At 41.5% G+C, this 25,882-nt stretch overlaps 1 protein-coding gene across 2 annotated transcripts in view; it reads right to left on the reverse strand.

Moving 5' to 3' along the window:
- The window catches only part of PTDSS1 (phosphatidylserine synthase 1), a 72,007-nt gene that overhangs the window by 44,501 nt on the left and 1,624 nt on the right, over positions 1 to 25,882 (reverse strand). Inside the window, exons 2-4 of one of the 2 annotated variants that reach the window (XM_011936998.1) lie at positions 15,764 to 15,855; positions 5,167 to 5,211; positions 2,173 to 2,297 (exon numbers count right to left, since the gene is read on the reverse strand). In XM_011936998.1, coding sequence (XP_011792388.1) covers positions 2,173 to 2,297; positions 5,167 to 5,211; positions 15,764 to 15,855 — 262 coding nt within the window. The remainder of the gene's footprint in view (positions 1 to 2,172; positions 2,298 to 5,166; positions 5,212 to 15,763; positions 15,856 to 25,882) is intronic. The other variant, XM_011936999.1, reaches the window with a different exon arrangement.

Raw genomic sequence — 25,882 nt, forward strand, 5'->3', positions numbered from 1 at the left:
CCTCAGGCCAGAGGCCTCCTGACAGACCCTCTTAGTCAGCTTCTCCTTTTGATTATTATTAGTTAGAGTTCTTCGAGGGAAATTTGAGAAGGTGAAAAAAATGATCTCTAGGCAACTTTCAAACCTAAGGAAAAGAAAATTTATTTATTTATTTATTTATTTATTTATTTTTGAGATGGAGTATTGCTCTGTTACCCACACTGGAGTGCAGTGGCACAATCTCAGCTCACTGCAGCCTCCACCTCCTGGGTTCATGCAATGCTCCTGCCTCAGCCTCCTGAACAGCTGGGATTACAGGTATGCGCCACCCCACCTGGCTAAGTTTTGTATTTTTAGTAGAGATGAGGTTTCACCGTGTTAGCCAGGCTGGTCTTGAACTCCTGACCTCAAGTGATCCACCTGCCTTGGCCTCCCAAAGTGCCGGGATTATAGGTGTGAGCCACTGCGCTGGGCTGGAAAATTTTTTTTTTACAAAAAGTAGTGAAGCAGGGGACACAGGATGGAAGGAGAAAGGAACTCTTTTTGTTTTTGTTTTTAAATTTAGAAGATAGTGACCTTTTGGATCACTTTTAAACATCAAGGAGACATGATTACCATTATCTTAGCAAAGAGAAGTCAAAGGACAAACAATGATAAACTCAGGAAAAATAAGAAATACTAGTTTTCCACTCTCCTCAAAGACCTTAAAAAAGTGCTGAGTGCGGTGGCTCATGCCTATAATCCCAGCACTTTGGGAGGCCAAGGCAGGCGGATCACCTGAGGTCAGGAGTTCGAGACCAGCCTGGCCAACATAGTGAAACCCTGTCTCTACTAAAAATACAAAAAAAAGTTAGCTGGGCGTGGTGGCATGCACCTGTAATTCCAGCTACTCAGGAGGTTGAGGCACAAGAATCGCTTGAGCCTGGGAGGCGGAGGGTACAGTGAGGAGAGATCACGCCACTGCACTCCAGCCTGGGTGACAGAGCGAGACTCTGTCTCAAAAAAAAAAAAAAAAAAAAAGTTCAAGCCTATGTGATAGTCTCCATAAAAATCTCTGAACTCTCAGGTTCAGAGTTTCCAGGTTAGTGAACACATCCACATGCTGGGAGGGTGGTGTACCCCAACACCACAGAGACAGAAGCTTCTGCCCTCAGGACTCTGCTGGACCTCGCCCTAGGTACCTCTCCATCTGGCCGTTCACCTGTATCCCGTATCATGTCCTTTACAATAAGCTGGCAAACTTAAATATTTCCCTGAGTTCTGTGAGCCATCATAGCAAATGATCATGCACAAGGAAGATATTGTGGGAACCCCTGATTTGTAGCTGATTGGTCAGAAGCACAGATGACAGCCTGGACTTGCGAGTGGCATCCGAAATGTGGGCAGTCTTATGGGACAGGCCCTTAACTAGTGGGATCTGATGCTAACTCCAGGTGTCAGGAAAGTTGGAGAATTGGTTGGTGTGGGAAAACCCCACACATCTGGTCACAGAAGCATTCACTGTCAGTGAAGAGAAAAATAGTTGGTTTTTCCCATATAATTAGTGTCTTCAGCAAAAGCCAAAATAGAGTCGTTTTAGCCAAGAATAAAATTTTTTTGTACGGTTTAATAAAAATAATAGTAACAAATGAAATAGCCTAAATCATTACAACTGGCCTCTCTGTAGCAAGCAGTGGGGCAGGACCAAGGCATCAGAGCCAGAGAGTGCAGGTGCTGAGGGTGACGCTGACGGGTGCAGGGGCAGCCACCGTGACCCAGAGCCTGGGGTGTTGGGGGCACCATGGCAGACCTCGCAGTAGGCCTCACAGATAATACTACTTTGTTCACTTCACAATAACCCCCAAGTAAGTATTACTATTTCAACTTACAAAAAAATGGAATAATCTAACAAGTACTTTGCCCAAAGTCCCACAACTACCAAGTAACAGAGGCAGAATTCACGCCCAAGGCTGTCTGACGATAAGGTGTGTATTCTTCCTCACAGACCCCTTTGCGTAATGAGAGGATTTCCTTTCCCTGGACTCTATCACCTGTGGACAACCATGCAACTCAACAACCCTCCCAGGGACCTGGTTTCTAGGTAACTACACAGGAAATATAGAGAAGGAACAATTCAAAATGTCAAGTCTACTACCTCTTACACCCAAGATAGAATCTACCAGTTTCTCCAAGGGGCCGCTGACAAGTACATACCATGACATCTGCTTCTCTTGTGGCATATCGAAGATTTGGATCTAGCCAATACATGAGAGATTTAACCTGCTCGAAATTCAGGAAGAGTAGGAATACCAGGAACAGGAAGTAGAGCACACTGAGTCCTGAGAGAAACAAAAACATGCTGAAGTTTAGAAGAGATCCAAAAGTCAGACACACACGTTACACATTACACTCGAATGGCATTGCCAAAACCAGACACTAAGATTGCAGCACAGCCTGTTAAGACTCCTCTTATAATCTGGGATTTCCTTTGATGAGATAGTCTGATACACAGTCCTAATTCAGATTGAGAGGGGTCAATAAAACTATCTCTGAGAAACTGATGCTAACTTAGATTGAGACTTGAAGGACCGCGAGGCAAAAGGTGTGTGGGGTGAGTGTGAGGATCGCACGCGACATTCAGGTAGAGAACGGTGTGCAGGTCGGTTTCTGAAAAGAGAAATGTCTAGGACCCAATATGTGCCTAGAGCACTAGCAAAGAGGTGAACGGAGCAAGGTGGCCCTAAAGTGACAGTCAGGGCTTAAAGGCCACGGACAACGTTTCAGATTTGATTGTAAGTTAAGTGGGGAAATAAGATGATCTAGGTAACATTTTAAAAAGCCAACTAAGTGGACTGGAGGGGGCAAGGCTGTGTGTGGACAGAACTACTGGTGTAAGGTTCAAGAGGTGGCCCAGGGTCACTTATTTGAGACTTACACTCCACATTAGCCCTTGTAAGCATTATTTTATTGTTCTGTCATCTCATAATTGCTATCCTAATAATCACTATGTGTAATTTTAAAAAGAAATGTTAACAATGCACTTTTAGAAGGCAAAAGCCTGTCCAATACATTTTAGAGAGATTTCAGAAACCATCACCAGGGGTTTTGTGGTTTTTCTTTCTCTTGAACCCATTGGAATTAAAATGTTTATGCGGGACATTTAGAGACCGTGATACAAATGACCTTGGATCACAGCGTCCATCCAAACTTGGCTCAGCGCTAATCTCCAGTGAGCCACTCCAGAGGAGAGCACGTCCGTGGCTGGCATGAAATCCACTGCAAGTGCTATAGTGCCAGGCCTTCCAATGGCCACCCCTCTCCAGGCCTCAGGGAGCTCAAAGGAGGCCCGGGTGGTATGTGGCCAGCCCATAATTGTGCATCCTAGGGTCCAGGGAATGCACATTTTTAGGCAAGTCGATATGAGAATTGCCTTCAGTTTGCTCTTATGCACCACCCATTTTTTACTAATTTTCACCACAAATGCCCCCCACTACACTTTTTAATAATTATGATCCTCTTGAATAATTACATTAAGACAGAAAGAATCTGTGGTGCAGGGATTCTCAATCTGGAGTTCTCAGTTGGGCTTCAAGGTCTGTGAAGCCCTGGACACTATATGCAGAACTGTGCATGGTGAATGTCCATGGGTGCACACATAGGGAATGGGTCTATCTATAGGTCTCATTGGATTATCAAAGGGCTCCATCTTCCCAAAAGGCTCTCAGGAAGGAAACAAAACTGCTTATTACCTACCATAGATCATTTGAAATAGGAAGAATTCAGATGTGTCCAACTAGCTGAAAATAACTTATAACTTCAAACAGCACTATTAAATCAATGGGAGGTATGTATATTATAGCCAGGACTATCTTTTTGAAAATGTAAACGGAATCAGGTCACTCTGGGAAAAACCCTCCCATGATTTCCCCCTGCCCTTCATGCCCTGCTCTTTACCTGGCCCACAGTCCCCATGATTACATCTGTGCCCGATGACTCTCTGACCTCTCTCCTACTCTTCTCCCAGGGCTTACTATGCTTGGGCCACACTGGCCTGGAAGCGGTTTCTAGCTGTGGGCTATTTTAGCAGCTTTTCCCTTCGCCTGGGATGCTCTCCTCCCCCAGAATCTTTGCAGGCTTGGATCCTTCTTTGTATGACAGTTTCAGACTCGGCATCACTCTCTCAGGCCTCCCATCACTCCTCAAGCTAAAGCAGACACCAGCTCCTGTCACCTCCCCCCGTCTTAACTAGCTTCCTAATAACTTCAGATAGTTGACATTTTTTGATTACTGATTTGTGTAATAGTTTGTTTACTAACTGTCCTGTCTCCAAGTGGAAGGGCAGCTCCTTGAGGGCAGGCTCCTGTCTGTCTGGTCTTCCCTGGTGGCTTCAGGGCCCAGAGCAGCACCTGTTATACAGTACACTCAGTGAATGGCTGCTGAGTGAAAAGCTCACCAATCAGTTCAAAGAGACTAAGAGTTACCTAGAAGCTCTGAAGGCTGAAAGAATAATAGGCAGCCTTTAGCAAAATAGCAATTTCTTAGAGTTCTTGTACATTTTTACATAAGATTACATTTACCAAACCTAAAATGATTCATTTGGTGACTTATTTAGGCCAGATGAAGCCAATATCCAAAGTTCTGAAGATTCATTTTAAATCCATTTAGGTGATTTCACTATTTAGACTATAAAACCAAGTAAAAATAAGATATCCAATATTTATATGCTTATTTGTAACCCTTAGTTCAAATTAGGGTTCTTTGTCAGAAGTCTTTCTCTTTCCGAGTTCTCTCTCATTCATGACACTGAAGAAACTGAATTGCTTTGTTTTCGTTCCCTCCCAGATGCTCACAAGACAAATGTGCTCATAGTAGGTACTTGGGCTTGCACTAGTAAAAAGCAATATGAAAACACACAAAGGAAAACAAGAGATATTTGCTTAAGTCAAATCCTGTGTACATTAAGAGACAACAACATAAGGAGGCACGTGGAGTTGAAACAGTTCACGTGTAAGAGAATTTAAATCATCATCAACACTTCATTTTGTGTCAAGTAATTTTAAGAAACCACGTATATTAGGAACATCAAAAAGTAAAAAGCTAGAATAAAGTTTTAACTATTAAGAGTAGCAAGTAAAAGTCTTAAAGTGATGAACAGAAAAAAAGATTTAAAAAACAGAACATCCTTTTACATTGCTAATGAAAACTCACCAAAAACCATTCGCCATAAGGCTGGATGAGGTCGAGTGAACGGACCTGCAGATAAATAGCATTATAAAGTTAGAATGAACTGGTTTCAGAGAAGGCTAAAACTTAAGGTGCTGCTGATCTCCATACAGATAACAATAAGATAAAGCTCTCTACTGTTAAAAGTATTATTTTTTTTGTTTTGTTTTGTTTTCTTTGTCACATAAACACTTTGAGGTCAAAGTTTGGTTGAAATGTTTTCTCCACATTATAACAACTGTCACTACAATCATCACAGGCACCACTCTCCACACAAAGATTTTTTTAAAGCTTTGTCTTGAGAAGCCAGAACATAATTTCCCATGGAAACAATGTTGTAACAGTGAGTGGGTCACCAGGCTAGGCTTAAGTGTCTGTGATACATATTGTACCTTAACAAGCAAAATGTCCCGGCTGTCCAGGAGCTCCAGGGAAAGAGGTTCTGGACAACACAGTCATCATTGTGTAAGTGCGTTTGCGTGTGTGTGTGTGCATATGTGTGTGTGCGTGAGAGAGACAGAGAGAAAGAGAAAGAGAGAGAGACAGAGAGAGAGAGAGAGACTGAAAAATAACGGAGGAAAAAGAAACACTGTGTGGCTTTTGATTATGACCTGTGCTGACAAAACACCTCTGACATGGCAATCCAGTTCAGACACAAGCAGATTCCACACAACTGAAACAAAAGTCTCATAGGACAAAACTTTCCCTTACAACAAGTGATACGCCAATATTTTCTCTTTTTTCAGTAAAAAAGCAGAAGAGGGAGACGAAAACAAGCTGAGCCTTGACCTTACACCTCACAGCTATGGAAAAGCACCATTCTGGTAAGTACCTGTTCTGTGCGGGGCTGCTCACGCCTTTTGAACAGCCTTCCTACACTTGCAGAATTTCCAACGTTATGAATCCCGTGTTCCCAGGAGAGACACCAGAGCTTGTTTCCCAGCCTTCTTTACAGGTAGGGCTTGGTCTGCAGTGGCACTCATGCCAGTGTTGGCCTCAGGAGCTAGTGACAGTGAAGGGAGTAGGCACAGCTCTACGGAGTCTCTCTGTTTCTCTAGCCCTGGCCAGTAGGGGCAGTAGTCAGGTGGTGGCCATCCAAAGTGGCACTCCCTTAGAATCCATTGCAGAAGTGACACTGGGGCAGACCATAGCCCACGCTCGCTGGGGTTTCCTCCTTAGAACAGTTCTGGGGGTGGTGCCTGTTTCTGGAAGCTCAGACTATGGCTGGTTTCCAAGCAAGCCTATGACACTGTGAGCCACTCCTAGTCTTTAACAGGCTCTTTAACGAGCACAGTCAGCTTCTGTTGCTTGCAATCTTGAATCCTATCTGAGGCAAATATTCCACTGTAATTTTTATTTCTGAATTCATTCTAAAATCATCTATATATTCTTAAAAAGACCACACTGAAACATATCTTAACTACTTTCTTTGGATGAGTCAAGTTCTTATTACGAAAATCAGTTACAAGTACTCCCCACCATTCAAATCTATCAGTTCCTAGGTGGCAGTTCGGATGGTGAGTTTGGTTCATGAGAGACTCTGCCTTATCCAAATGTGTTTGGTTCCTGCGTTTTGGATGGCAGGTAGTGAGAACTCAGATGGTTAGGGGTTTATTGAAAATTCATCTAAATCTGTTTGATTTCTGAGTTCTAATGGTGAGGGCTCAGACAGTGAGGAATACCTATATTCCTTTTCAAAATCAGCTGCTTCTTTCTCAGAAAGTCACAGTGAACGTTATAAACCAGGATCCCCCACCAGGTAATATGAAACCATCACCTTTTGTCAAGTCATTGGGAAACTCATGGCTAAAACTGTCATCTTTTCAGTTATTTTCATTTCCAAATACTCCTCTTTACTTGTGGTAGGTGATAGCTCTTGACTTGTCACCGTAAGTGACTTCTGCATTTTGTTGGCCTCCTGGCTTGCAAATATTACTTCATTTTTATGTTGCAAATAACAGCATAAAATTAACTTTTTAGACATAAAATTCGATGTTAGTTTTCTGTATAGTTTCCTCTTATAAGGTTCAACTCTAAAACTGTATGACCTATTATTTGGCTTGTGACAAAATCAGCACTTAAAAATCCTATGATGTTATTCTCAAGAGCAATCATAATGACAGAAGTCAGCAGTACCTTCCTGAGCACTTACTATGTACCAGGCTGTGGAACGAGACACCCCCACACAGTGTCATAGGACTCAGTGACAAAGGTGTCATCATTACTCCCACTTTACAGATAAGGATACTGAGGCAGAGGAACCTGCCCCAGGTCATGCAGCTCATGGAATCTACCTCAGTTCCGTCAGAGCCTCCTGTGTCACCAGGTTGAGTCGTAAGGAGCACCTGGGGACTTTCCTATGAACTTTCACAGAACTGGGTGAGCTCAGGAAGAGGAGAGGGTTAGAGAGGGTGTCTGAAGGTTGAGCCCGGACTGGTTTCAGAACCAGGAGACCGAGGGGAAAGAAACAAGCTAGGGGTGTTTAGAGCTGATGCAATAGGGGGAAAGGCATGGTGCAGGCTTTACCGTAATGTGGAACTGATAAGCTGGGTCAGGAAGAGCAAGAGCAGGGAAAGGGCAGGAAACTGATGGCTCTAAAGATAAAAGCCAGGGACCACCCTAATCCAGGGAGGTGGGAACCACTGGTAACTCTTGCCTACAAAAGGTGAGATAAGGCCCTGGAATGTAAGGTGAGCCTTTCAGTAACTAACTTCAAAACCCAGTCTAGGTTTGATTTCAACCATCAAATCTTTATGTGAGGCTTGTCATAACTGCCCATGGCCTCCTGGGAAAAAACTCTGAATTTTTTTAAGTGGTATTTTAGAAAGTACATTTTTGTAGCATTATACACTAACAGTGCAATCTTTACCATCAGACAGCAGTAAAAGTATCATTTTACTTTTTCAAAAAAAAAAAAAAAATCGAGGATGAGGCTGGCGTGTTCTAGATTATAAATCCTGATACTTATGCTCACTAGGTTACCTGCACCTGGCCACTCCAGTCAGAGCCTAAGGGTGTATGTGCCAGGGGTAGGGACACAGCTGAGGAGGAGCCCCGCCTTCCACAGCATCACCTGCCCGGCATGAGCCCCACCTGTAGCATCCTATGAACGTTCATGTCATCTCAATGCCTTCCTCAGAGATCTTGTTTCCCAACAGACTACTGACTACTTTCCCAGTGGTCTTGTTAAGGCAGGCTTCCTTTCCTTCTGACCATTGTTATGGTTCTGAGGTTATTAGAAGGGCTCCGCCTCATGGTTGCCCTCCACAGGAGTTCCTACTCCTTATCTGTGCTTTATATCGGATTTGATGAAAGTTGCCTGGGAGAATTTGGATCTGTAGTGTGGTTACTTACTGTCTTGCTTATGTTGGAGAATTGGGGAAGACTTCTTAGGGCAGTGGTGCAGCAATAAATGGTGGGTTTTGGTTTTCTTATGAGGGACATTTAAAAACTATGTGTTTTATTTTCTTTATTGTTCCTTCCACCTAGACTACATCATTTTCTTTTTCTTTTCTTTTTTTTTTCTTTTTGAGATGGAGTCTCACCCTGTCACCCAGCTGGAGTGCAGTGGCACGATCTCAGCTCACTGCAGGCTTCGTCTCCCAGATTCAAGTGATTCTCCTGCCTCAGCCTCCCTAGTAGCTGGGATTACAGGTGCGCGCCACCATGCCCAGCTAATTTTTGTATTTTTAGTAGAGATGAGGTTTCACCATGTTGGCCAGGCTGGTCTCAAATGCCTGACCTCAAGTGATCCACCCACCTCAGCCTACCAAAGTGCTGAGATTACAGGTGTCAGCCACCACGCCTGGCCTAAAATACATCATTTTCAATCAGATATTAAGAGCAAGATTAATTTCAAAAGAAAGAGAAACCAAATGTCTTCATCATGAGAAGAGCTAGCATTTTAAAATCTACGTCAGAAATTAGAAAATAAGATCATTGCCTGACTCACCAGAAACAGTTATACCTATAAAAAATTAAGTTTACAGGACTTCACCTTAGGGAAATACAATTATTTTAATAAAAATCAGACATTGCCTGTCCAACAGCTAACATTTGTATCCTCAGGCCAGAGGCCTCCTGACAGACCCTCTTAGTCAGCTTCTCCTTTTGATTATTATTAGTTAGAGTTCTTCGAGGGAAATTTGAGAAGGTGAAAAAAATGATCTCTAGGCAACTTTCAAACCTAAGGAAAAGAAAATTTATTTATTTATTTATTTATTTATTTATTTTTGAGATGGAGTATTGCTCTGTTACCCACACTGGAGTGCAGTGGCACAATCTCAGCTCACTGCAGCCTCCACCTCCTGGGTTCATGCAATGCTCCTGCCTCAGCCTCCTGAACAGCTGGGATTACAGGTATGCGCCACCCCACCTGGCTAAGTTTTGTATTTTTAGTAGAGATGAGGTTTCACCGTGTTAGCCAGGCTGGTCTTGAACTCCTGACCTCAAGTGATCCACCTGCCTTGGCCTCCCAAAGTGCCGGGATTATAGGTGTGAGCCACTGCGCTGGGCTGGAAAATTTTTTTTTTACAAAAAGTAGTGAAGCAGGGGACACAGGATGGAAGGAGAAAGGAACTCTTTTTGTTTTTGTTTTTAAATTTAGAAGATAGTGACCTTTTGGATCACTTTTAAACATCAAGGAGACATGATTACCATTATCTTAGCAAAGAGAAGTCAAAGGACAAACAATGATAAACTCAGGAAAAATAAGAAATACTAGTTTTCCACTCTCCTCAAAGACCTTAAAAAAGTGCTGAGTGCGGTGGCTCATGCCTATAATCCCAGCACTTTGGGAGGCCAAGGCAGGCGGATCACCTGAGGTCAGGAGTTCGAGACCAGCCTGGCCAACATAGTGAAACCCTGTCTCTACTAAAAATACAAAAAAAAGTTAGCTGGGCGTGGTGGCGTGCACCTGTAATTCCAGCTACTCAGGAGGTTGAGGCACAAGAATCGCTTGAGCCTGGGAGGCGGAGGGTACAGTGAGGAGAGATCACGCCACTGCACTCCAGCCTGGGCAACATAGTAAGACTCTGTCTCAAAAAAAAAAGTGCTGAGTGGTGTTTCTCTTGCAGACAACAAAAAGAAAAAAAAAGGAGGGCTTGTTCTGTGAACTTTTTCCAGGTGGATTGATTACTTAATTCAACATATGTTAATGAGAAGTTACTGTCGGCCAGGCACTTGAAGTACAGATGAGGCTGAGCTAGTTTCGGGGGTGTGGTAAGGTGGAAAGGGGATGAACAACAGTTAAAGGGAGTTCTCAGAAACAGGAAACATACACCAGAAGGACTCCCGTTGAAAGAAATCTCCAGTCAACTGGAGACTCAAATAGGTTTCTAAATTTCACTCCAGTGATAGGGTGGTATAGTTAAAATTACACATACACTTGAGTGTCAGTTGCTATAATGGGATGAAGGTAGCAATTAAAACATTTTTGTAAGGAAGCCAAAAGAGAATGAAGAGGACAACTGAAGAGGCAAAGAGGGCAGGAGAGAAGAAGTGTAAAAGCGGACATCAGACCCTCTCCTTCCCCTGCTCTCACTGCCAGCCCTCTCCCTCCACATCTGCTTATGGGACTGAAGCAAAGAACCATCCTGGGACCTAACCCTGCCACTCACCCTGTTGATTGTGACACAAAATTTTGTTTGAGTGTCCACTCCTCTGCCATATAACTCAGGGGTGGATTCTAAACCAGCAGAGATAATCCTAGTCCCCTGTCATTCTTCTAGCCAACAAGTATCTGTTGAACATCTACTCCTCTAAACACTATAAATTTCTGTCCCTGGAACTGATTGAGAAGAGACATGTGGCCCAGACCTAGTCAAAGACATGTAAGTGTGCTGGAGGATCGCTAGAAAAGGGGTCTCTACTCAAGTAAAGACACACAAGACGAGATGATCTCTTCATCTGCTGGCCACTGCCTGCCACTATATGGCTGGCACTGCAGGAGCTGTCTCAAGGCCAGCAGGGCAGACTGCAGGCTAGAAGACGGCGGAACAGAAAGGGGTAAAGAAGCTGGCTCTTCACAGGTCACTGAGCTGCTGAATTAGTCAGCTTGCCAACCACCCTATCTCAGAACGTCTTGTTATGTAAGAAAATGACGAATTTCCTTAGGGTTTAAGCCATTTTGAAATGCATTTTCTATCACTTGTAGCCAAAAGCATCCTATTATAAAACCCTATGGAGAAAGTCAAGGGCCTTCTTTGTTATTTAGACTCTACAAAAAGAATCACAAGGCTCCCTTCCTGTAGGAGCTGACCAAGTCTACCACATAAATAACATATATGAACTCACACATACTTGATGAGACAAATGGACACAATCCACTTTTGGCCTACATACAGCCATGCAGGACAGCATTTACCAGGTCAAGGATAAATGCATTTCAAGTTGCCAAAAAATTGTTCCGGGCATGCTATCCACTGCAGGCACTTCCCCAAAACTGTCTGTGAAGGAGAGGGCACGTTTGGGCTCCATTTCTCCCATTCATTTTCATTACTTGAGTTGAGAATATGTGCCAAGGGTGGGAAGAATGGAAAATAAGGGGACAAGACTGAATGAGAAGGGGCACGTACACTCCAGTCACAGAGGCAGCCATTCGGCATGGGCTCCTGGGGAGACCTGTGGCCTGAGAGCGGGCTCTAACAGGGGAGGCCACGCACCTCACGGGCACCCTGCCCAGGGCCCTCCCAACTCTCCACCATCTCCACTGGCACCTTCCAAAGCCATCCCTAATTTGAAAATATTCAGTAACATTCTTTCATGTGGAAAAGTTAGTTTTACTACTCTTAGGTAAGGTGTGAATAAACAGATCTTTAGAAAACAAACGAGGTAAACACAGTATGTTTGCTATGTATACACGGCTTCAAGAGAATTCAAGTCCTCCTTTTGCTGACTAATGTCCCAATCCCTTCTGCACAGGACACTGAACTGCCATCCTCCTTGTTTATACCTTCTATACCCATCTGAAACCTTATTGTTGGCATGGTCTGCCTTTTGGTGAATGGTGTGTGTGTGTGTGTGTGCGTGCACGTATGTGCTCGGGAGGAAAAAAAGGACGGTAGGGCAGAAACAGAGTAGAAACAGGATACAGTAGGAAGGCTTAGATCAATGTGTCAGCTCCTGCCAGTCACAGACAACACACGGGCAACAGAGCATCGACCCAGTCACCACCCACCTCCTTTGTGGGATGCAAAGCACGCCACGTCCAGGCCAACTAAGACCCCACCCTGGGGGAAAAGACAAGCCAGAGACTGACAGAAAAAAAGAGAAACAGGAGGAGACAGAAACATACCATGGAGAAAGCCAGAGATAAAGCATACCGCAGTGGACCTAATACGAGATACGACCAGAGCAGCACCGCGGAAGGAAAATGCACAGCTCGTGCCCTGCCAGCAGGCTGACATCAAAGGCTGGGGGACGTGGTGGCATGTTTCAGCCTTCTCACTGGTAAACTGAGCTGACTGAACTAAATGAGCTCTGTGGCTCCTCCTCCCTTTCTGTGTATCGTAAAGTCCATGCAGCCAGGATAAGAAAACCAAGCTTCAGTTTTATCTTTCCAGAATCAAAACAAAAGCACAGTTCCACAACGAGAGATTGAGCAGGTAAAGTCAACTTTGAAGATTAGAGGACTTCATTGGGGAACAGAGAGGCAAAGCCAGAAGAAATCACACAAAGTGTTACATCAAATAGATTTAATCCCCTTAACCTTCAGTGCCTTTTGTACCTCAAGAAAAACATCTGCTAATGAAGCCCCAATACTCAGCTCCTGCTAAAGACTTAGAGAAGGGACGGCTGTAAAATCACAGCTATTGAGAGACTACTCTTTTTGAATCCTCACACTTCTAAAACAGCTCTGGGCTCAGAAACAGCAAAATTTTTAAAAGGAGCCAAAAAGAAACCATCAAAGCCATGAAAAAGTAACCCTTGAGAACTAAGCAACAAATAACACAGGTCAAGGAAAGCTGAAGACTTAAAGAACAGACCTGATACCTTTGCACTGATCAGTTTCCTGAGGACATATGCATGTATCATGCTCTGATTGACTGATAAGGGAACAAAAAGACAGGACACAGGACATAACAGAAATAAAAGAAAAGTAAGAATAGAGGGCACAGACCAATAATGGTCATGGCATTGAGTGATGACAAAGAAGGAGGCAGCAGATCACAGGATACAGAAGGCAGAATGGCTGAGGGGAAGGGGAATAAACTGTCACTACCATCTGAATAGTCACCTAGTCATGTTTCAGAGGCTCCAAATGGCTGCTTTGGTGGTGGTCAGCCTTGTGTTGGTATGGAACCTGAGACAGAGTTTGCCATTTCCTTGCTTTGAGTTGTATTCTTAGGCCACCTTTGTATGGAAAGGCCAGGGTCCAGAGCTCAGGGAACCCACCCTTGGCTGGCCACTTATGCCATATACAACACTCTTGAAGGAGAGGAGGGTCTACATAACACCCAAGCACTCCTCTAACCTAAAATTCAACAAGAGGGAAGGAAAGTTGGCAAACAGCCAAAAAGCTGTTTGACATCAGGGATTTTTTTCAGCAAATTTGATAGCAGGAATCCCAGCCTGATGCCAAGAGTTTAAGACCAGTCTGGGCAACATAGTGAGACCATATCACTATCTACAAAAAATATAAAAAAATAACTGGGTGTGGTGGTGTATCCCTGCAGTCCCAGCTGCTCAGGAGGCTGAGGCAGAAGGATTGCTTGAGCCCAGGAGTTTGAGGATGTAGTGCCCTATAATCACTCTTGTGAATAGCTATTGTACTCCAGCCTGGGTAACAAAGCAAGACTCCATCTCTAAAAATAAAAAACAAAATTAAAAATTCTACAGCAGGGTCAACACCCCTTTATTCCATGACTTACCCATATTATGCACAACTTGTCTTCATACCCTGATAACTGTGCATTACCAGCATCATCAATCCTTATGGAAAAGCCAAACTACATGTGACATATCTGCATAAGGTACGCAGATTTTCATTAGAAAATTCTTTTTAACTTAAAAGCTTGAGTGGCTGGAGAGCTAAACTCAGCTCCCAAATAACCTGGCTATGTAGAACAATTCATTCTCTGAGGGATTCAGAGTCATGGTTTTAACAGCATGATTATTATGCTAGTCTGCTACATACTAAAACCACTACGTTCTTGTAAACATAGTGCTACGTATGAGTCTGCCTCCAGAGTCCATGTTCATAATTATGATGGAAAACTCGCATTATTATTATTAGTATTATTATTATTTTGAGACGGAGTTTCACCCTTGTTCCCAGACTGGAGTGCAATGGCGTGATCTCGGCTCACTGCAACCTCTGCCTCCCAGGTTCAAGTGATTCTCCTGCCTCAGCCTCCCGAGTAGCTGGGATTACAGGTATGTGTCATCACGCCTGGCTAATTTTATATTTTTAGTAGAGGCGGGGTTTCTCCATGTTGGTCAGGCTGGTCTCGAACTCCCGACCTCAGGTGATCCACCCACCTCGGCCTCCCAAAATGCTGGGATTACAGACGTGAGCCACCACACCCGGCTGTTGTTTTTACTCTATCTTCTAGATGACTCGTATCTCAAAAAAAATAGGATAAAATTCCACTGCCACCATCTTAGGAAGCCTGAAGGCCTTGACATGGAACATTTCCAGGTAGCATCTGATAACATTCACAATGAGCTTCTTATATTACACATTATAGCCTACTGAATAGCATGAACAGTTACAGAAGAAATGCATCTTAAAGCATGATATTTAAAACCCGAGTAGAGCCGGCCCATGGAGAATAACCCTAAGAAAGACTGGAACAATTTCCAAATGTCATAGGTGTTAAAATATATATATATATATAAGGCAAGAGTGAGCGTTTAGAAATGGCTACAGAGAACAAGTAGAGAATATTCTAGTAGGCAGTTACTGAAAGGGAATAAGAAAAAAGAAAGCAACTTTTAAGGAAGAATTCAGAGGAAAGGGATGAATTGTGAGCATGGCAGAACACCAAACTTGGTTTTTAAACAAAAGCTTTGCCTCACTCACTCCATAATCATGATGGGGGTAAAATTCATAGTAATCCTTGTCTTTTTTTCCTGCTGATGAAAATTCATATCCTAAATGCATAATCAGCAAAGCTTATGGTGATAAAAGATCACTTGGGACAACTTATTTAAGTAATACTCATTACAGCATCGACCCTGTCCTTAGCAAAAAAGAAGAACTCAGCAGTAATGGAGTATTTTATGACCCAACTGATAATAACAAAAACAGCAACAAAAAGAACCACATTTATTGAGCGTTTATAATTTGTCAGTCATGTTCATAGTGTTTAACGTGCACCCATTTAGTTAACCCTCACAACCGTACCTATCTGTTATCTCCATTTTATAGAAGAAACTGAAGCATTGTCAGCACTCTTGGGAGGCTTCCCTGGAGCTAGGAAGTGGCAGAATGGGCAGTCTGCCTCCAGAGCCTGTGCCCCTAACCACTACACAAAACTCAGATTATTTCTTTACTCCATCTTCTAGACGACTCACATCACAAAAAAACCAGAAAGGCACAATACATAGGAGAAATGTGGTAATGCATGACGTTACTTACCATTGGGGAAAGCTAACACACTGATGATAAGAAAGAAGAAAATAACAGAGAGGATGCCTCTCCAGATGTTGTCTTCTGGAACAGAGTCATCCCTGAAAATAGAAAAACAACATTGAGCATTTACTTTCAGATCCAAATAGAAAACCTAGAGGAAGGAAGACTTCCATGTTCTAAAAACTAGGGGACTGCTACATGTATGACAGGATTGAACATAGGTTCTGAAATAAGAGATTATACAGATCATACAGTACTTCTTAGATCACTATATGTCCAAAAAGGAACTAACAAGCTAATGCTGACTGCTAATTTCATAGATCTAATTATAAAACCAGACTACATAATCACACACACTTTACCTTCCAGTGAAGTGCACTTTTAATAGACACCTAACAATTGAATATCTGCCCAGAGGTTATAAATGTGGCCCTCAAAATGCCAGTCTGATCTTTATGAGGGTACTTATGATGCCTTCTGGCTTAGGTAGGGAGGCCCAACATCCAATTTCCAGGAACACCAATTTTTACTTAAGAATGGCTGCACACTGAGGGGACACAATGTCCTCATTCAGACTGATGTCACATTATTGACATTGGGAATGATGATGACAACGGTAATAGCTCCCATTTATCTATCCACTGTGTGCCTGGCACTGACCAGGCAGTTTATAAACATTATCTCTAATGATCACAAGTTTGCAAAATGAAGTAGTATCAACCACATTTTACAAAATGAGGTTGCAAAAGTTCAGAAAGATTAAGTAACTTGTCTGAGGTTGTGTAGGTAAGACATTGCTAAGTTGGCATTCAAAACCAGGTCTGCTAGACACTGAAGACAATGATTGTTCCCCCAAGCCAAGCTGTCTCATGAAAAAATGATCTGTCACCCTAAATCAGCCTGACTTATGTTAGAGGAGGCACAGGGTTGGTATAAGAGACATTGACAGGACACACAATATGTAGGTTACAAATTAAAAGCAAGGTTGAAATTAACAACTGTTGCATAGGAAAAGAAGGTTGATTGTAACTCATATTTTATAATAAATATATTCTGGAAGATTCAAAAAATTAAAATTAAAGATTCAAAAAAATACTGGAAGAAATTGGAGAATTAAAAAAAAAACAAATGAACCTCAAAACAAAACAACCAACAATCATGAAGTGGTAAATTCACATGGCAAAGAAATCTGTAACAAAATCAAAGGAAAAGAGGTAAACTTGGGGAAAAAAATTTATAACTCATATCAAGACAAAAGACTAATTTTCTTAATATGCAAAGCATTTTCACCAAAATCAGCTAACAGGAAGAACAACAAATGAACACAGAAAAACAAACAGAAAAACAGGCAAAGGATATGAAGTTTGTTTACAAAGTAAAAAAGTCTAAATAGAAAAATGGGCAAAGCATATAAAGAGTTTGTTCAGAGAGTAAAAAATCTAACGCTCTCAGAAGTGAAAAGACGGTCAGCCTCACTCATGGTAAGTTAAAATAGAGACTGTTTTAAAAGTCTACCTTATTGAAAAATGGGCAAAGGATATGAATAGTTTGTTCACAGAGTGAAAAATCTAATGCTCTCAGAAGTGAAAAGATGGTCAACCTCACTCATGATAAGTTAAAATAGAGACTATTTTAAAAGCCTACCTTACTGAAAAACGGGCAAAGGACATGAAGAGTTCGGGCAAAGGATATGAAGAGTTCGTTCACAGAGTAAAAAATCTAAGGCTCTCAGAAGTGAAAAGATGGTCAGCCTCACTCATGGTAAGTTAAAACAGAGAACATTTTTAAAATCTACCTTATTGATAAAGGTAAATCTTTAATGACTGAGCTGGGGAGGATATGAAGAAACAGGAAAATAGGCATATGCTCATACATTGCTGGTAGCAGTATAAATAAATTGTCTTTATGGAGGCAATTTGCCAATATTTTAAGTCTACGAATGCATATACTCTGTGACTCAGCAATTTTACTTTCAGGTATATATTCTTTAGATAAACTCTCATTCATGCAAAAATGACATATATCCCAGATTGTGCACTATGGTATTACATGTATTCTTAAAAAGTTGGAAGCAATCAAAATGTCCACCAGAAAGAGACTAAGTAAAGAAATTACAGTCCAGTCTTGCAATGGAAAGCTAGGCAGCCATTAAAAAAAACAAGGAAGCTTTTTAAGAATCAACTGATTCACAATAATTTAAAAGATGTCACTGAGTAAATAAAGCAAATTGCAGAATAGTGGGTATAATAAGCAACTACTTGTGCAAAACAAGGTGGGGGAATGTGTATGGGTATGTAGCTTATAATGTATGCTTATACCTGCATAGGATGTCACTGGAAATCCACCCAAAAAATGGTGACACTGGTTTTCTCCAAAGAGGAAAAATGAGGGGTTGGTGAGAAGTATGGAGAGAGGTATTCACCACATACCCTTTGATGTATCTTGGATTTCAAGCGATGTGAATACATCATTCTTTTTGAAAACATTAATTAAAATTTTAATTAATGGGTTATTACCACAAATAAATGGCTATGACAAATCAGTAAATTCGTCTCTATTTAAAATTATCTACCAATCAAAATGCTTGAAAATGTACATCAGCACTAAATTTATAACTAAATGGGTAATATATTAGGATATAAAACCAATGAAATGGCAGTTTTGTAAATTTTGAGCAATTTTATTAGAAAAAGAGGATCAAATGGATGGCCTAGTTTCAGAGGGGGGAAACTGTTGATTAAATGGAATAAATTAGCAGTTGGGTCTGAAAAGTTGGCAGTTTTATATTTGTCTAATTAGGAAAAAAATGTATTAATGAAAGACAGTGAGGTCTTTGGATAAACTGAAAATACGCAGTATGGGAAGATCAAACTTCTGCAATCAAAGATTAGGAGATAGGAGACTGAGTTTACGAAGCCATGTGAGTCCTATCGGACTAGAGGCCCCAATGTCACACTCTACTGTGAGTTTTGAGAGCAGAGAGGGTGACCCCACCTCATCTAGAATAGCCCCTTACCAGTCTGTGGTGGTGCCCTGACAGGTGAGGATGCCAAACTCCCCTCTGGCCACAGGGCAACCTGAGCACACAGGGCCATTCTGTAAGGTCTGCTGTGAGTCCCTCTTCTCTGAATCCCGAATAATCCAGAGATTTAACCACATGCTGAGGTTTCCATAGTTAATCATGAAACAGAACTTGGCTGCAGAGTCCAGATGAGTGGACCCCAAATGAGGGACAAGATCTAGTATCCATGGACGGCCACTATATTCTAGTGGCTTTGCATGTTAGCCCTCTGAATCTTCGTAATACTCTAAAGCAGGAAATGATCATAATCTGCATTTTACTGATAGGGCCTCACCCCAAAGTACAAGTTCTTTCCCCTACAGGAGACCATACAGTGCAGTGACTGGTACAGGCTGGGGCCAGACCACCAGCCTGTGTGACCCTGGGCAGATTACTTAACCTCTCGGTGCCCCAGTTTACTCCTCAGTAAACAGAGGATGGTAATAGTTCTACCTCATAGGTTTGTGTGAGGATTAAATAACTGAAAACGTGTAAAGCACTTAAAACAGTTCCTGGCATAGAGGAAGTGTCTGTTATTATCATGAGTTCACAATGTTTAAATGCCCTTCATTTATGTCCACTCATTCCTTCATCTAATTAATGCCTATCATTGGGTAGGGACTCTTTGAGGTTGGAGATGAAGAGACATGGCCCTTATTCTTGAGTGGATCAAGATAAAAAAGGACAATGAGACATTATCTTAGTATAGCCTTGCCCTGAAGGAAATGTTTTTCATATATAGGAACTGTCTCTGACAGACCTCAAAAAAGCCCGGGTATTCACCTGTGATTGGCCCCTTGGTGGGGCTGTAACTGTCTCCTACCGCTTTGTGAGGCTGCAGTGTAGTTCCTGCTTCTCGGGAGAGATCATGACTTGTGGTCTGGGCTGCCCAAACCTCATCTTGACTCTTCCTGGTCTAAGGGTACTTGCTCAACTAAGATATTTCAGTTCACAGCAACAAAAAATAAGAAGACTTAAAGCTTTCCATTGTGATGCTGTGTGTGACACCTCCTTGACTTCTTTCCTACTGCAGCTACTAACAACAAAATGCCCCAGTCTGCAGTGCCCTGAACACTCCAAAGAATTTTCACTGCTGGTATTTTATTTAACTGATCCACAGTTCTGTGAGGGAAGGCAGAGCAAATATTATCTTTGCTTGAAGGATAAGGAAAATTAAGCTCTTGGTTTATCTTGCCCACAGTCACACACAAATAGAGGCAGAGTGGAAGTAGGTATGAGGGCTTCTGGAATGTTGGCTCTAGGTCAAGACTGCTGTTATACATTCTCCAATAAGAACACAAACAGACAAGCTTAGGGAGGCAAAGTCTTCCTCGCTCTCTGCTAAACTTAGGAGATGCTCCAGCATAGTACCGACCACATATTGTGAAAATACCAAATGTACAGCTTAAAGTAAGAAAGCTCCCTAGGGCACAAGTCCTACCTCATTTCCCCAAGGTAGCTCTGGTGCCTGGCGCAATGCCCTGGCACACAGCAGGCATCCACTTGCCATAGTAGGTGGTAAGAATGAGCAAGATGATACGGCAGAGTAGGCCAGTGACTCAGGTAACATGAGCGGGGAGTCTCAGCCTGACCCACAGGGTCCACTGGCAGCGACTTCCCTCTCCCCTTGCAGAGTGTTGGCTACACAGGGCTATTGAGACCATCAGTAAATATCTAAAAGCCCAACAAGTTTTCAAACACCTTGGCTTCTTCTGCAGAGCATTGTTTCAGCTAGGATAGGGAACTACCCAAAGAGACAATGTCTTAACAGCAGGGAAAGTGTCAGGAAAGCCCTGAGTTCAAAAAAAAAAAAAAAAGTTTGCACTCCAAAGAATTTCTGGACTCCGACTCCGATTCTGTCTCAATTTAATATTTGAGTACACGAACTTGACCAGAGGAGTGGTAACTTCAAGAAACCAAAGCAAACTCCATTCACTTGCCTATAATCTTTTAGACAAGTCTTTCTCCCTGGGGTCAGGCAGCCAGGAATGTCTAACCTTTATTATGATTCCTAAGGCTTCTAGGTTAATTGTCCCTCTCCTCCTCCCATCTTCTCCCTCATTACCCTTAATATGAGTCCTTGAAATAAAGACCTACAGGTTCATATTTAGATAAGTCACTGTTAAGGATCATCTTTCCCAATAAAAAGTTTAATCCCAGGTTACACAGTAGACCAATGTTAAGTAGCTTAGGTGTTACCTTTAATACCACATTCATCTATTTTACAGAAAGTTATGATCCTCATCAAGAATTATGGGTGAGATATCAGCTAAGGAAAAGAAAGGTGATTTTAAAGTTCTTATTGAATAAATGATTTCATGCATTCCATTCATTCAGCATTTACTGGATGTCTATCCTGGGATGATTAAGATTACTGGCCTCAGGAAGCTGACACAGAAACAAATATTATGACATGTGAGATACAATAATAAGTATTTGGAAGGACATAAACATTTCTTCCTCTGTGCTTCTTGGAACAATTGAGAAAGGTATCTTGGAGGGGAACCATCCACATGGATTGTGAAGGACGCCAAGGGTGGCATCACGTGTGGGCAGGAGGTGGTGGGAGGTGCCTTCCAGTCTGAGAGATGGCAGTCCTGCCTATGTGTGGGACACGTAAGCTGTCAGGGCATGTTAGGTGTTGGGTGTTGGGTGTGCTGTGTATGGAGGGAGGGAAACAGGTGGGAAAGTAGACTTACTCCATTACAAAGGACCCTGGAGTCCAGCTAGTACTTTCTTATAGGTGACAGGCATCTACTGAAATACCAATGTCAACTAGCTTTGGTGTTATCTTTCATACCATACTAATTTCATTTTATGGAAAGTCACAATCCTTGTGAAGAATTACAGCTAAGTTATCAATTAAAGCAGGAGAAAGGTGATATGTTTTAAAGTATTTATTGGCTAAAGGAGAATTTTAAACAGGGAAAGATGGGACCATGATTTTGTCTAAAAAGATTACAGGGGCAGCACTAGAGGGAGGGGGAGCCAGGGCCTGGGAGTCAGCTATCCCAAAGGGTTGGGAGTTTGCTGAGCAAAGGCTTGGGAATGGAAAGAGAACAGGCCCGAAAGCTCTAAAGGCCCAATCAGACCTGCTGAAGATAAACCAGATGGTGAACTCCAGGTTGGGAGAAACCTAGGCTAGAGGCAACGAGGACTATGAACTGTTGAATTGAATTAAATGGGATGCCAGGGCTGAGGAAGCAGTGCAGGCTGACTGGACTAGTCCTGGTTTTGGGATTAGTTAAGACTGAAAAACTGTAACTTCTCTACAGAAATCTGGGGCAATAGGAATGATGTCACAAGATAAATTGTGTTCCATCTGGTAATAGAACTACATCTAAAATGCTAAACACAGTTTATTCACAACAGATGAACTTGAATTACGGCGGCTTACTAAAGACGAGTCTGAAAGGCAGCAGTTCCTAGGTACATAATCTCTGTGACCTGAGGCATCATCTAAGCCAAATAAATATTTAAGTCACCCAAGTACCCATTCACTGCAGAAGACCCCAAAGAAATATATGGCACATTTCTCCCCCTTTAATAAATTAGAAATTGTGTTATGGACATAAAACTCTGGAAATAAGTATAAGAAAAAATATAAAACATTAAATTCAATAAAAAATTTAATTCAAATAGTAACCAGGGAAAAGAAATGTTAACAATCATTGATAACTGGACCTCAGGTGCAACCTGACACAATGTTCACCTCCAGGGCTGGTTTAATCCTAGCCCATAATGGCTAGTTAGCACTTAACATTGCTAGTGTCAGGGAACAAGGATATGTAGGGCTTTTGTTGCTGGGAGAGAAGGAACATGATGTATACAAAGGAAACAGGATCAAAACAACTGAATCAGCAGTATCAGGGGACATTTTCTACTGGCAATGTATGTGGTCAAGAGGGAAAGAACAGGCAAGGCTAGCAAGTATCCATAAGCAATGCAATACAGGTGGCCAGAAGTATGCCCCAATGATATGATGGTGAACTGGAGTTCCAAAGCCAATAAGGGAAATTAAGTAAAAATCATTATTAAGAAATCAATCAATCAATCAATCGGTCTGTCTGTCTATTTCCCTGTCCTTGTCTGTCTCCTTAGTTCTAAATCGAGGAGAAATGAAGCATTGACAAATTGATGATCACTTAAGTACACAAATCCACAGAAAGGCAATCTCCTCTAGGTAAGTAACCATTTTTGTTGGACAAGTGCTAACAAAGGCTGATTCTACTGTTTAATGGCAGATGTCTCTTAAGGAAAGGTGGGCTTCTTTGAATGTGAATTAATAGATTCTGGTGTTTTCTAAATCTAAACCTTGAGTTTTTCAAACTAAAGGCATTCAGTATTTCCAAGTTTACCAACATCTGAATGCAGAGTAAATATGAGGGTATCTTAAAGGTAATTATTATACTCTGAGCTTGAGACAAAAGTTTTCTTTGCCCTACTTTGGCTAACAAACTTCTAAGACATATGCATAAGCATTTATTTATAAAAATACTATTTATGTTTTAATAGAGATGGGGTCTTGCTGTGTTAGCCAGGTTGATCTTGGACTCTTGGCCTCAAGCAATCCTCCCACTTTGGCTTCCCAAAGTGCTAGGATTACCGGTATAAGCCATTGTGCCCAGCCTACTTATTCTAAAATGTGGGAAAATAAGTTTTTGGTTTTCTTTTGAGACAGAGTCTCACTCTGTTGAGTGAGTAGGGTGAAGGCTGGAGTGTGGTGGCATGATCACAGCTCACTGCAACCTCTGCCTCCTAGGCTCAGGTGATCCTCTTACCTCAGCCTCCAGGTGCATGCCACCACGCCCAGCTAATTTTTGTTTTGTTTTGTTTTGTTTGTAGAGATAGGGTTTCACCATGTTGCCCAGGCTAGAAATGAGCTTTTTCAAATAGGAAAATGATTAGGTAGTATCTAACTTTACTTTTAATGATGGTGATAAAGACACGAGATTTAAATACTATGGTTTAACAGGGAATTGGCCTAAGGGCCATCTAACAAAAGAACTACCTGACAAACCCACACTCGTCTCAAACTTCAGTGCAAGGTATCTAATCCTCTGTAATCTTTAATTCTTGCTGGATCTCTGAAGCATGAGACAGTACCCAAGCACTGTTTCTCACATACTCGTTATATGACATCCCAAAAGTATCCTATCTCCTTGTTCTCTTAGACAACTAGTCTTTGCAAAACAAACTTTAAGACATATTTTTTAAGTTTTACTGAAAGAATTGCACTGAACAATTGTCCAACTAAAATCCTTATAAAATAAATATAAGGTACTGGAGTTAATCATTACAAAAGAGCATAGGATAAATTCTCATTTAAGAAGTCGTTACTTTCCATCTTTATGGAGGAAGATAGAGCTATCATTGTAATGCCCCACTTAAGAGTCACAAATCATTACAAAAAATGAGTAAGATTTAGTAAGTACTAATTCTATTAATGGTGCTTATGATTTTATATAAAGTGAAACTTGTTATTAATTCATTATGTGATTTCTGTCTCTTTATGAAATTAGTGGAAGAAATAAAATTGTTAACATTTTTGGACGAAGCCACAGTCTGAGGTTCAGATTATGGTTCTTCTATTATTTTGGACAGGCTGTTAAAATTCATATTCAATTCTTATACTTTCACTGCTGCAATTTATTGACTGCCTTGACGGAATATGATGTAAAAAGAAATTTCAGAAGAATGTAACCTTTTATATCAGAATAGAGGAATAGAAATCTATTTAAGGACCTAGAATCATTATTTAAAACAAAATACCATAATTACTTTTCTAATTTCCAGAGAAACTCCCTCACTAATTTCATTATTTCAAACCCCCACATAAGATGAAGTTAAACTGAAGCTAACATGAAACAGGTATGTATGTTACCTAATGTCCATTTTTCCAATGCTTTTATCCTTCTCAATTACAGAGCATACGACATCCTCATTCAATAACAAATATAACTTAGAAGACAGTAGCATACAATGAAATCACATCATAATAACCACTAATGTTTATTAAGCACTTAACACTTCCCATGCACTGAGCTAAACACAGATTATCTAAAAAGATGAACTTAATCCTCATGACAGATAATCCTGACAGATTAATGTATTGATATTTTCATTTTACACACAGATAAGGAAACTGAGGCCTAGCAAAAATATGTGGCCACACAGCTATTAAGAGATAAAATCAGGCAACATAATGAAGTATTTGAAAGTAACCATAGTTAGGGACATGACTAATTTCTCTCCAAAGCTAGAAATATGTCTGGTCAGGTACTGTGGAAAGATCTGGTCTTACCCTGCTGCACAGCCTTAGCAGATTTTATAGTAATAGTGGCAAGATCCCTCAATCATTAAAGAGTAAGTAATTGTTAAGCTTTATACATTCAGGCAGATTGTCTCAAAAGGATAAACACTTACATAACAAGAACCAAGAGTCAAGTGAATCCCAGAGGTATGGAAAAAGTGTGATGTGGGAAGATACTAGTTTTATGAGGATTTGAAAAACTGCAGTTATTCCCAAGGGAGGCACCACCAGCACTTGTGCGTGTGTACGCAAACGACTGTGTAGAAGACAATTCACTTTATGTTGTACAGCGCTGTCACATATGTCACAATACATTTAGTATCCTTTAACTGTTCCCCCTCCCAAATACTAGAAGTTATCTCAATCCTTGTGACTATCCAATATATATATATCCCTGCACACGTTCTGCTGACCCTGACACAGAACCTTGATTGCTGGATAAAATTGCTGGGAGAGAAGTAACTGACATGAATTGTACATTGTGCTCCAGGGACTCTGCTAAACGCGTTCACACACATTCATTTAATTTTCATAACCCTATATAAGTGGATATTTCATCCCCACTTTACAAGTGTGGCCCCTGACGCTCAGAGCAAGGTTATGCAACTTAACTAAGGACACACAGCCAGGTTTGAAAACAACAGTATGGCTCAAAAACTACACTACTCTAAGTTGGCCTTTTAAGCCATAATGGTGAGGGAGGCGTGACTTCCCTTTCTTTAAAGAGGTTCATTCAGAAAGTATAAATCCT

Source organism: Colobus angolensis, unplaced genomic scaffold (genome assembly GCF_000951035.1).
Source record: "Colobus angolensis palliatus isolate OR3802 unplaced genomic scaffold, Cang.pa_1.0 Scaffold16, whole genome shotgun sequence".
NCBI classification, from domain to species: domain Eukaryota; kingdom Metazoa; phylum Chordata; class Mammalia; order Primates; family Cercopithecidae; genus Colobus; species Colobus angolensis.